This window comes from Salvelinus fontinalis, unplaced genomic scaffold (genome assembly GCF_029448725.1).
Source record: "Salvelinus fontinalis isolate EN_2023a unplaced genomic scaffold, ASM2944872v1 scaffold_0751, whole genome shotgun sequence".
In the NCBI taxonomy this organism is placed as follows: Eukaryota; Metazoa; Chordata; class Actinopteri; order Salmoniformes; family Salmonidae; genus Salvelinus; species Salvelinus fontinalis.
In genome coordinates, this window is record NW_026600960.1 from 53,528 (window position 1) to 65,772 (window position 12,245).

Consider the following 12,245-nt stretch of genomic DNA (forward strand, 5'->3'; position numbering starts at 1 on the left):
GCGGCTCTTCATCCACGGAAACCCATTTCATGAACCTCCCGACAAACAGTTATTGTGCTGACGTTGTTTCCAGAGGCAGTTTGGAACTCGGTTATGATTTTTACGCGCTTCAGCACTCGGCGGTCCCGTTCTGTGAGCTTGTGTGGCCTACCACTTTGTGGCTGAGCCGTTGTTGCTCCTAGACGTTTCCACTTCACAATAACAGCTCTTGCAGTTCACTGGGGCAGTTGGCAGGGGCAGTTCACCGGGGCAGCTCTAGCAGGGCAGAAATTTGACAAACTGACTTGTTGGAAAGGTGGCATCCTATGACGGTGTCACGTTGAAAGTCACTGAGCTCTTCAGTAAGGCCATTCTAATGCCAATGTTTGTCTATGGAGATTGCATGGTCGTGTGCTCGATTTTAGCTGAAATAAACGAATCCGCTAATTTGAAGGGGTGTCCACATACATTAATGTGCTTACTATGATTGTCTACACTATTGCTCTCTCTCTCTCTCTCTATCCCTCTCTCTCTCTCTCTATCCCTCTCTCTCTCTCTGTCTCTCTCTCTCTCTCTCTCTCTCTCTCTCTCTCTCTCTCTCTCTCTCTCGTATATATATATATATATATATATATATATATATATATATATATATACTCTCCAGGTCAGTGGTCCAGTCCCACTGGAATCTATATATACGTTTCAAAATAAAAGTCTCTGTTTCAGAATAAAAGTCCTCTCTCTCTTCCAGGTTAGTGATCCAGTGCCAGTAGAGTTCAGTCTGAACACAGTCCTGGTGTTGTTGTCTAAGAGAGAACTGTGGCTGTCTGATGGGTCCATGGGATTTGGACAGGATGACGACATAGCTTTTAGTAAAGGTACACACAACACAGATACCTAGAACACACACACTGTTTCAATAATCCCCCCCCCCCTCACTCTGTCCCTAGGGTGACCACATGTCCAGGATTGTGTCGGACATTCCCCGCATTTTGTTCACCATTTTGGCCCTTTTGTCACACGTCCCGCAACCAAACAATCACGTTCCGGGAATTTTGTCAGCAAATTCAAACACCACTGATTTAGAATAAAAGGTAGATTTGTCCCCGTATTTAAGTCAGACGTTCCAACCTGTCTCTTGTAGCTGTGTTGCGCTTATGAAAAGATACAGTGGCCTTCAGGAAGTATTCAGACCCCTTGACTTATTCCACATTTTGTTGTTACAGCCTGAATTAAAAATACATATTTTTTAAATTCACCCATCTACCCCATAACGTATTGAAAATGAAATACATAAATATCTAATTTACATAAGTATTCCCACCCCTTTGCTATGACACTCCAAATTGAGCTCAGGTGCATCCAATCTCCTTTGATCATCCTTGACACACACCTGTCTATAACGGTCACACAGTCAACAGTGCAGAAACTATACCATGAAGTCCAAGGAACTGTCTGTAGATCTCTGAGAAATAGTTATGATGAGGTGTATATATCTGGGGAAGGGTATAAAACAATTTCTACAGTGTTGAAAGTTTCCAAGAGGACAGTGTCATTGGGAAATGGGGAAAAATATGGAACTATCCAGACTCTGCCTAGAGCTGGCCGTCTAACCAAACTGAACTACCCAGACTCTGTCTAGAGCTGGCCGTCTGACCAAACTGAGAAACCGGACATGAAGGACCTTGGTCAGGGAGGTGTCCAAGAACCCAATGACCACTCTGACAGAACTACAGAGTTCTTTGGCTGAGTTGGGAGAACCTGCCAGAAGGACAACAGTCTCTACAGCACTTCGCCAGTCTGGACTTAGTGGGAGTGTGGCCTAAGGGAAGCCACTCCTGAGAAAAAGGCACGTGAAAGCTCTATGTCTGGAGAAAACCAGGTACAGCTCATCACCCATCTAACACCAACCCTACCGTGAAGCATGGTGGTGGAAGCCTATGGGGATTCTTTTCAGCAACAGGGACTGGGAGACTGGTAAGGATAGAGGGAACAATTAATGAAGCCAAATACAGTCAAATCCTTGAAGAGAACCTGCTACAGGGGTGTAGTGGTACTGTTGGGTTTACTACACCATGAGGGGGGTATATCACTACACCATGAGGGGGGTAAATCACTACACTATGAGGGGGGTATATCACTACACCATGAGGGGGGTATATCACTACACCATGAGGGGGGTATATCACTACACCATGAGGGGGGTATATCACTACACCATGAGGGGGGTATATCACTACACCATGAGGGGGTATATCACTACACCATGAGGGGGTTTATCACTACACCACGAGGGGGGTATATCACTACACCATGAGGGGGGTATATCACTACACCATGAGGGGGGTTTATCACTACACCATGAGGGGGGTTTATCACTACACCACGAGGGGGTTTATCACTACACCATGAGGGGGTTTATCACTACACCACGAGGGGGGTATATCACTACACCATGAGGGGGGTATATCACTACACCATGAGGGGGTATATCACTACACCATGAGGGGGTATATCACTACACCATGAGGGGGGTTTATCACTACACCATGAGGGGGGTATATCACTACACCATGAGGGGGTATATCACTACACCACGAGGGGGGTATATCACTACACCATGAGGGGGGTATATCACTACACCATGAGGGGGGTATATCACTACACCATGATAGGGGTTTATCACTACACCATGAGGGGGTTTATCACTACACCATGAGGGGGGTTTATCACTACACCATGAGGGGGGTATATCACTACACCATGAGGGGGTATATCACTACACCATGAGGGGGGTATATCACTACACCATGAGGGGGGTATATCACTACACCACGAGGGGGGTATATCACTACACCATGAGGGGGGTTTTTCACTACACCACGAGGGGGGTATATCACTACACCATGAGGTGGGTTTATCACTACACCATGAGGGGGGTTTATCACTACACCATGAGGGGGGTTTATCACTACACCATGAGGGGGGTTTATCACTACACCATGAGGGGGGTATATCACTACACCATGAGGGGGGTTTATCACTACACCATGAGGGGGTATATCACTACACCATGAGGGGGGTATATCATTACACCATGAGGGGGGTTTATCACTACACCATGAGGGGGTATATCACTACACCATGAGGGGGGTTTATCACTACACCATGAGGGGGTTTATCACTACACCATGAGGGGGTTTATCACTACACCATGGGGGGGTTTATCACTACACCATGAGGGGGTATATCACTACACCATGAGGGGGGTATATCACTACACCATGAGGGGGGTTTATCACTACACCATGAGGGGGGTATATCACTACACCATGAGGGGGTATATCACTACACCATGAGGGGGGTTTATCACTACACCATGAGGGGGGTATATCACTACACCATGAGGGGGTTTATCACTACACTATGAGGGGGGTATATCACTACACCATGAGGGGGGTATATCACTACACTATGATGGGGGGGTTTATCACTACACCATGAGAGGGGTATATCACTACACCATGAGGGGGGTTTATCACTACACCATGAGGGGGGTATATCACTACACCATGAGGGGGGTATATCACTACACCATGGGGGGGTTTATCACTACACCATGAGGGGGGTATATCACTACACCATGAGGGGGGTTTATCACTACACCATGAGGGGGGTATATCACTACACCATGAGGGGGGTATATCACTACACCATGAGGGGGGTATATCACTACACCATGAGGGGGGTTTATCACTACACCATGAGGGGGGTATATCACTACACCATGAGGGGGGTATATCACTACACCATGAGGGGGGTATATCACTACACCATGAGGGGGGTATATCACTACACCATGAGGGGGGTTTATCACTACACCATGAGGGGGTATATCACTACACCATGAGGGGGTTTATCACTACACCATGAGGGGGATTTATCACTACACCACGAGGGTTTTGTGTGTGTGTGTGTGTGTGTGTGTGTGTGTGTGTGTGTGTGTGTGTGTGTGTGTGTGTGTGTGTGTGTGTGTGTGTGTGTGTGTGTGTGGGTGGGGGATTTATCACTACACTATGAGGGTGGGTTTTGTGTGTGGGGGGGGGGGACGGCGTTCATGTACAGGACACTGTCCCGCAAATGTCTTGCAAAATTATCCTGTTGTCCTGCATCTGGGTATTTTAAATGTAGTTACCCTACCAGTCCCTCTCCTCCTTCTAGACTCTGTGATCTACGGCCGTGTGATGGTTGACCCCGTCCAGTCGCTAGGCAACTCCTTCCAGTGTCACATACAGCAGGTCTTCCTGTGTACCGGCGCTGACGGTTACGTACCCAAATATCGCCCCAGCAACGGAGAGTACGGTTGCCTTGCCGATGCCTCGTCTCTGCTCTACAGGCTGAAGATACTGGTATGTAACAATGTGTGTGTGTGTGTGTGTGTGTGTGTGTGTGTGTGTGTGTGTGTGTGTGTGTGTGTGTGTGTGTGTGTGTGTGTGTGTGTGTGTGTGTGTGTGTGTGTGTGTGTGTGTGTGTGTGTGTGTGTGTGTAGTGTGTACTTTATCAACAGTTTAAAATTGTTAAACCAACATCAGGACTCTGTTTCTCCCCCCCTCTTCTCTCTCTCTCTCCCTCCCCCTCCCCTCTCTTGCTCCCTCTCCTCTCTCTGTCTCTCTGTCTCTCTGTCTCTCTCTCTCTCTCTCTCTCTCTCTCTCTCTCTCTCTCTCTCTCTCTCTCTCTCTCCCTCCCCCTCCCCCCTCTTGCTCCCTCTCCTCTCTCTGTCTCTCTTTCTCTCTCTCTCCCCCTCACCTCTCTCTCTCCCTCTCCCAGGACCAGGCTGAGCCGGAGAGCCAGGAGGTAGAGTTTGGAGGTATCCGATTTGAGGCCCGTCTGGCTGGGGACACACCTGGTGCTTTCCCCCTGGTCTCTCAACCTGATGCTGACGGGTTCAGCCTCTCCTCAGCTCCTCTCTTCCAGGTCAGTCAACTCAGCCAGTCAGTCAATCAGCCAGTCAGTCAATCAGCCAGTCAGTCAGCCAGTCAGTCAATCAGCCAGTCAGTCAATCAGCCAGTCAGTCAATCAGCCAGTCAGTCAGTCAGCCAGTCAGTCAGTCAGTCAATCAGCCAGTCAGTCAGTCAGCCAGTCAGTCAATCAGCCAGTCAGTCAGTCAATCAGCCAATCAGTCAGCCAGTCAGTCAATCAGCCAGTCAGTCAGTCAGTCAGCCAATCAGCCAGTCAATCAGCCAATCAGCCAGTCAATCAGCCAATCAGCCAGTCAATCAGCCAGTCAATCAGCCAGTCAGTCAGTCAACTCAGCCAGTCAGCCAGCTCCTCTCTTCCAGGTCAGTCAATCAGCCAGTCAGTCAGTCAGCCAATCAGCCAGTCAATCAGTCAGTCAATCAGCCAGTCAATCAGTCAGTCAGCCAATCAGCCAGTCAATCAGCCAATCAGTCAGTCAATCAGCCAGTCAGTCAATCAGCCAGTCAGTCAATCAGCCAGTCAGTCAGTCAGTCAGTCAATCAGCCAGTCAGTCAGCCAGTCAGTCAATCAGTCAATCAGCCAATCAATCAGCCAGTCAGTCAGTCAGTCAGCCAATCAGCCAGTCAATCAGCCAATCAGCCAGTCAATCAGCCAATCAGCCAGTTCCTCTCTTCCAGGTCAGTCAATCAGCCAGTCAGTCAGTCAGCCAATCAGCCAGTCAATCAGTCAGTCAATCAGCCAGTCAATCAGTCAGTCAGCCAATCAGCCAGTCAATCAGCCAATCAGTCAGTCAATCAGCCAGTCAGTCAGTCAGTCAATCAGCCAGTCAATCAGCCAGTCAGTCAGTCAGTCAGTCAATCAGCCAGTCAGTCAATCAGCCAATCAGCCAGTCAATCAGCCAATCAGCCAGTCAATCAGCCAGTCAGTAGTCAGTCAACTCAGCCAGTCAATCAGCCAGTCAGTCAGTCAGTCAGTCAATCAGCCAGTCAGTCAATCAGCCAATCAGCCAGTCAATCAGCCAATCAGCCAGTCAATCAGCCAGTCAGTCAATCAGCCAATCAGCCAGTCAATCAGCCAGTTAGTCAGTCAGTCAGTCAATCAGCCAGTCAGTCAATCAGCCAGTCAGTCAGTCAGCCAAACAGCCAGTCAATCAGCCAATCAGCCAGTCAATCAGTCAGCCAATCAGCCAGTCAATCAGCCAATCAGCCAGTCAATCAGCCAATCAGCCAATCAGCCAGCCAATCAGCCAATCAGCCAGTCAATCAGCCAGTCAATCAGCCAGTCAGTCAGTCAATCAGCCAATCAGTCAGCCAGTCAGTCAATCAGCCAGTCAGTCAGTCAGTCAGCCAATCAGCCATTCAATCAGCCAATCAGCCAGCCAATCAGCCAGTCAATCAGCCAATCAGTCAGCCAGTCAGTCAATCAGCCAGTCAGTCAGCCAGTCAGGCAATCAGCCAGTCAATCAGTCAATCAGCCAGTCAGTCAGTCAATCAACCAGTCAGTCAATCAGCCAATCAGCCAGTCAATCAGCCAGTCAATCAGCCAGTCAATCAGCCAGTCAGTCAGTCAAATCAGCCAGTCAGTCAGTCAGTCAGTCAGTCAATCAGCCAGTCAGTCAATCAGCCAATCAGCCAGTCAATCAGCCAATCAGCCAGTCAATCAGCCAATCAGTCAGTCAATCAGCCAGTCAGTCAGTCAGTCAATCAGCCAGTCAATCAATCAGCCAGCCAGTCAGTCAGTCAGTCAACTCAGCCAGTCAGTCAACTCAGTCAGTCAGTCAATCAGCCAGTCAGTCAACTCAGCCAGTCAGTCAATCAGCCAGTCAGTCAATCAGCCAGTCAATCAGCCAGTCAATCAGCCAGTCAGTCAGTCAGTCAACTCAGCCAGTCAGCCAGTCAGTCAACTCAGCCAGTCAGTCAATCAGCCAGTCAGTCAGTCAGCCAACCAGTCAATCAGCCAGTCAGTCAGTCAGTCAACTCAGCCAGTCAGCCAGTCAGTCAACTCAGTCAATCAGCCAGTCAGTCAGTCAGTCAGTCAACTCAGCCAGTCAGTCAGTCAGTCAGCCAGCCAGTCAATCAGCCAGTCAGTCAGTCAGTCAACTCAGCCAGTCAGCCAGTCAGTCAACTCAGCCAGTCAGTCAACTCAGCCAGTCAGTCAACTCAGCCAGTCAGTCAACTCAGCCAGCCAGTCAGTCAGTCAGCCAGTCAGTCAAAGCTTTCACTTTGAATAAAAAATTGTAATCTCCACTACATACATATAAACCCCCTCTCTCCCTCCTCTCTCCTCTCTCCCTCTTCTCCTTCCTCTCTCCCTCCTCTCTCCCTCCTCTCTCCCTCCTCTCTCCCTCCTCTCTCCATCTCTCCTCCCAAGCTCCATCCTCCTATACATTTACAATTTTTGTCATTTATCCAGACGGACTTACAGTCAGTGTATTTATCTTAAGATAGCTTGGTCAGACAACGACATCGTTCCTTTGTCATCCATCTCTCCTCCCTTCATCCCTCTCTTCCATCAGGTGGCTGCTGGTCATGAGTGGTACATCCACGCCGTCTACACCGTGCGCTCCAGGGACCACGGCAACCGCAACTACAACAACCATAATCACGCTGTCGGCAAGCGGAGTCTGTTCCTGCAGCACCACGTCATCTCCAGCGGGGGGCGCCAGAAGAGAGCAGCTCCAGAGGAAGAGAGAGGAGAGGACCAGGATAGGGGGACCAACCTCAGACACGTCCACCTGCAGAGAGCACCCAGCCTCGGGCAGAGCTGGGCCGAAGGTCCCCTGATGGACTGGGAGCTCCAGGAGAGGGGGGAAGGTCCGGTGGAAAGCCCAGAAAGGGAGACCTTGGATGGGGCCACGGGGTCCGTGACACTGGCGGTGGTGGTGCTGGTGGTAGCGTGTCTGGGAGGGGTGGTGGTATACGCTGTGTTTGTTAGGAGTGAGGCAATCTGCTGCCTCTCCTCCTCTTCTCTCTCCTCTTCCTCAAGGAGAGCATTGCCCCAAGGAGGAGAGGAGGGGAAAAACAGAAGAGGAGGAGGAGGAAGAGAGGAGAGGAAGAACAGGAGAGGAGGAGGAGGAGGAGAAAGAAGAGGAGGAGGAAAGGAGGGGAAGAACAGGAGAGGAGGAAGAGGAGGAGAAAGAAGGGGAGGAGGTAGTGATGCAGATAGTTCAGAGGTGTAACGAGTTCTGATTATTGCCCCTCCTCCTCCTCCTGCTTCTCCTCTACCTCCTCCTCCTCTCCCTCCTCCTCCTCTTCCTCCTCCTCCTCCTCTTCTTTCTCCTCCTCCTCTTCTTCCTCCTCCTCCTCTTCCTCCTCCTCCCCCTCTTCTTTCTCTTCCTCCTCATCCTCTTCCTGCTCTTTTTTCTCCTCCTCCTTTTCCTCTTCCTCCTCCTCCTCCTCCTCTACCTCCTCTTTTTTCTCCTCCTCCTCTTCCTCTTCCTCTTCCTCCTCTTCTTCCTCCTTCTCTTCTTCCTCCTCTTTTTTCTTCTCCTCCTCTTCCTCCTCTTCCTCCTCATCCTCCTCTTCTTTCTCTTCCTCCTCATCCCCTTCCTGCTCTTTTTTCTCCTCCTCCTTTTCTTCTTCCTCCTCCTCCTCCTCTTCCTCCTCCTCTTCTTTCTCTTCCTCTTCCTCTTTTTTCTCCTCCTCTTCCTCTTCCTCTTCCTCCTCCTCCTCCTCCTCTTATTCCTCCTCTTTTTTCTCCTCCTCCTCTTCCTCCTCTTCTTTCTCTTCCACCTCATCCTCTTCCTGCTCTTTTTTCTCCTCTTCATTTTCTTCTTCTTCCTCCTCCTCCTCTTCCTCCTTCTTCTCCTCTACCTCCTCCTCCTCCTCTTCTTTCTCTTCCTCCTCTTCTTCCTCTTCTTTCTCCTCCTCCTCTTCCTCCTCCTCCTCTTCTTTCTCTTCCTCCTCATCCTCTTCCTGCTCTTTTTTCTCCTCCTCCTTTTCTTCTTCCTCCTCCTCCTCTTCCTCCTTCTCCTCCTCCTCTTCCTCCTCCTCCTCTTTCTCCTTTTCCAGGGGACCATTGCCCCAACGAGGTAAATGACAAAGATAGTTAGAGGTGTAACCACAAATATACACTACCGTTCAAAAGTTTGGGGTCACTTAGAAATGTCCTTGTTTTTGAAAGAAAAGCACATTTTTTGTCCATCAAAATAACATCAAATTGATCAGAAATACAGTGTAGACATTGTTAATGTTGTAAATGACTATTGTAGCTGGAAACAGCTGATTTTTTATGGAAAATTTACATAGGCGTACAGAGGCCCATTATCAGCAACCACCACTCCTGTGTTCCAATGGCATGTTGTGTTAGCTAATCCAAGTTTATCATTTTAAAAGGCTAATTGATCAATAGAAAACCCTTTTGTAATTATGTTAGCACAGCTGAAAACTGTTGTTCTAATTAAAGTAGCAATAAAACTGTCCTTCTTTAGACTAGTTGAGTATCTGGAGCATCAGCATTTGTGGGTTCGATTACAGGCTCAAAATGGCCAGAAACAAAGAAATTTCTTCTCAAACTCGTCAATATATTCTTGTTCTGAGAAATGAAGGCTATTCCATGCGAGAAATTGCCAAGAAACTGAAGATCTCGTACAACGCTGTGTACTACTCCCTTCACAGAACAGAGCAAACTGGCCCTAACCAGGATATAAAGAGGAGTGGGAGGACCCGGTGCACAACTGAGCATGAGGACAATTACATTAGAGTGTGTAGTTTGAGAAACAGACGCCTCACAAGTCCTCAACTGGCAGCTTCATTAAATATTACCCGCAAAACACCAGTCTCAACGTCAACAGTGAAGAGGCGACTCTGGGATGCTGGCCTTCTAGGCAGAGTTCCTCTGTCCAGTGTCTGTGTTATTTTGCCCATCTTAATCTTTTATTTTTATTGGCCAGTCTGAGATATGTCTTTTTCTCTGCAACTCTGCCTAGAAGGCCAGCATCCCGGAGTCGCCTCTTCACTGTTAACGTTGTACACAGCGTTGTACGAGATCTTCAGTTTCTTGTTTATTTCAGTTCTTGGCATCCCCTTTTACAACGCCTCAGAAAGTATTCATCCCCCTTGTCTTATTCTACATGTTGTTTACTTTCAGCCTGAATTCAAAACGGATTAAATATATTGGTTTTCTCACCCATCTGAACACAATACCCCATAATGACAAAGTGAGAAAACAAAATCAAATGTTTGCACATTTATTTAAAATTCAAAAGGCACTGGCACATCTGAGCAATCTTTTAGCAGGTGCCTGGCAACAGTTGAACAAGATGAATGAAAAAGGAAACCGCACACTGCTCTTGATAGTATCACTGCTCTTTAATAAGCTTTACGTATCGGCCTCACGGTCGTCGTCAGAGCTTTACGTATCGGCCTCACGGCCTTCGTCAGAGCTTTTGTGAATTTCTTAAAATTAGCACCCTTATGTAGACCTAGCCCCACCCACATCCGTTCCACACATCGAAGGGGGTTGGAGGTGAAGGAAAAATAAATAAGTGTTTACCAAATATAACAATATGCATTTCATAAATATTAGAATAAAGTGTGTAAATAAGAGGTATTAAACACGTCTGTAGAACCACAATGAGGACATAGCAAGTTTTCATTAATCATTGGGTACATCGTACGACAAACATCAGAGTAATCTGAAATAGGGACATAATTCATGTTCAAATTCACAACATAACATACATAGGCATTTCATCATTAAGTCCTTTAGGAAATTCCCCATGTGGGGGGGCTGGCAGCACTAGCACACTATTTGTGGAGCCCGGACTTAAACCTTGCCCCGAAGCCACTCCTGCGCTGTCTTGGCTGTGTGGTTAGGGTCGTTGTCCTGTTGGAAGGTGAACCTTCACCCCAGTCTGAGATCCTGAGGGCACTGGAGCAGGTTTTCATCAAGGATCTCTCTGTACTTTGCTCCGTTCATCTTTCCTTCGATCCTGACTAGTCTCCCAGTCCCTGCCGCTGATAAACATCCCACAGCATGATGCTGCCACCACCATGCTTTACCATAGGGATGGTGCCAGGTTTCCTCCAGACGTGACGCTTGGCATTCAGGCCAAAGAGCTCCATCTTGGTTTCATCAGACCAGAGAATCTTCTTTCTCATGGTCTGAGAGTCTTTAGGTGCCTTTTATCAAACTCCAAGCGGGCTGTCATGTGCCTTTTACTGAGGAGTGTCTTCAGTCTGGCCACTCTACCATAAAGGCCTGATTGGTGGAGTGCTGCAGATATGGTTGTCCTTCTGGAAGGTTCTCCCATCTCCACAGAGGAACTCTGGAGCTCTGTCAGAGTCCCCATCGGGTTCTTGGTCATCTCCCTGACCAAGGCCCTTCTCCCCTGATGAGGAGGAAGAGGAGGAAGAGAAGAAGAGATAAATCAGTTAAATATAGGGCTCGGATGAAAAGTGGTGTACTATGAATTTAATTTATTTGGGTAACAGACATATACAACAAAATGTACAATGTGGACACAGAGGATATCACTTGAAAGTATAAATTAAAACGCTTGTTTCCAATGTGGTCCTCGATGGTAAAAACAACAACACATATAATGATTAAAGGTCCCCAAAGCACACACATCCCTGGGTCGCTCGTCTTTTCAGTTCGCTGCAGCTAGCGACTGGAACGAGCTGCAACAAACACTCAAACTGGACAGTTTTATCTCCATCTCTTTATTCAAAGACTCAATCATGGACACTCTTACTGACAGTTGTGGCTGCTTTGCGTGATGTAGTGCCCAATAATGTTTGTACCATGTGTTGTTCTGCTACCATGTTGTGTTGCTACCATGTTGTTGTCATGTTGTGTTGCTACCATGCTGTGTTGTCATGTGTTGCTGCCTTGCTATGTTGTTGTCTTAGGTCTCTCTTTATGTAGTGTTGTGGTGTCTCCCTTTTTTAAAATGTGTAATCCCAGCCCCCGTCACCGCAGGAGTCCTTTTGCCTTTTGGTAGGCCGTCATTGTAAATATTAATTTGTTCTTAACTGACTTGTCTAGTTAAATATAGGATCAATAAAATACATTTTAAAAAGTATGCAGGAAAGCCCGTATTATTGTTGAATAGGTGAATGTGCAACAACACGCCATACCGCTAGATGGCGACACTCATGTACCTCAGCTACACGTCAACACGGCTCCATTTCTATTCTCTCCGCCGTCAAAACAACAGACGTCTGGCCGACACAGCATTTCGTGCACTATTCTAACCAAACAAACGTTTTTATCTAGCTAATTTTGTCGCTGCTAACATCGATGCAACGGTTGCAGGGTAGTTACGGTTTCGTCGTGTTTACTGT

The 12,245-nt window shown here is 47.9% G+C and overlaps 1 protein-coding gene across 1 annotated transcript in view; it reads left to right on the top strand.

Moving 5' to 3' along the window:
- The window catches only part of LOC129847182 (FRAS1-related extracellular matrix protein 2-like), a gene marked incomplete at both ends in the record, with an annotated part of 61,107 nt that extends 53,117 nt beyond the window's left edge, over window positions 1–7,990 (top strand). Inside the window, 4 exons of the mRNA XM_055914989.1 lie at window positions 731–857; window positions 4,201–4,388; window positions 4,807–4,953; window positions 7,472–7,990. Coding sequence (XP_055770964.1) covers window positions 731–857; window positions 4,201–4,388; window positions 4,807–4,953; window positions 7,472–7,990 — 981 coding nt within the window. The remainder of the gene's footprint in view (window positions 1–730; window positions 858–4,200; window positions 4,389–4,806; window positions 4,954–7,471) is intronic.
- Window positions 7,991–12,245: the final 4,255 nt, after the last annotated feature.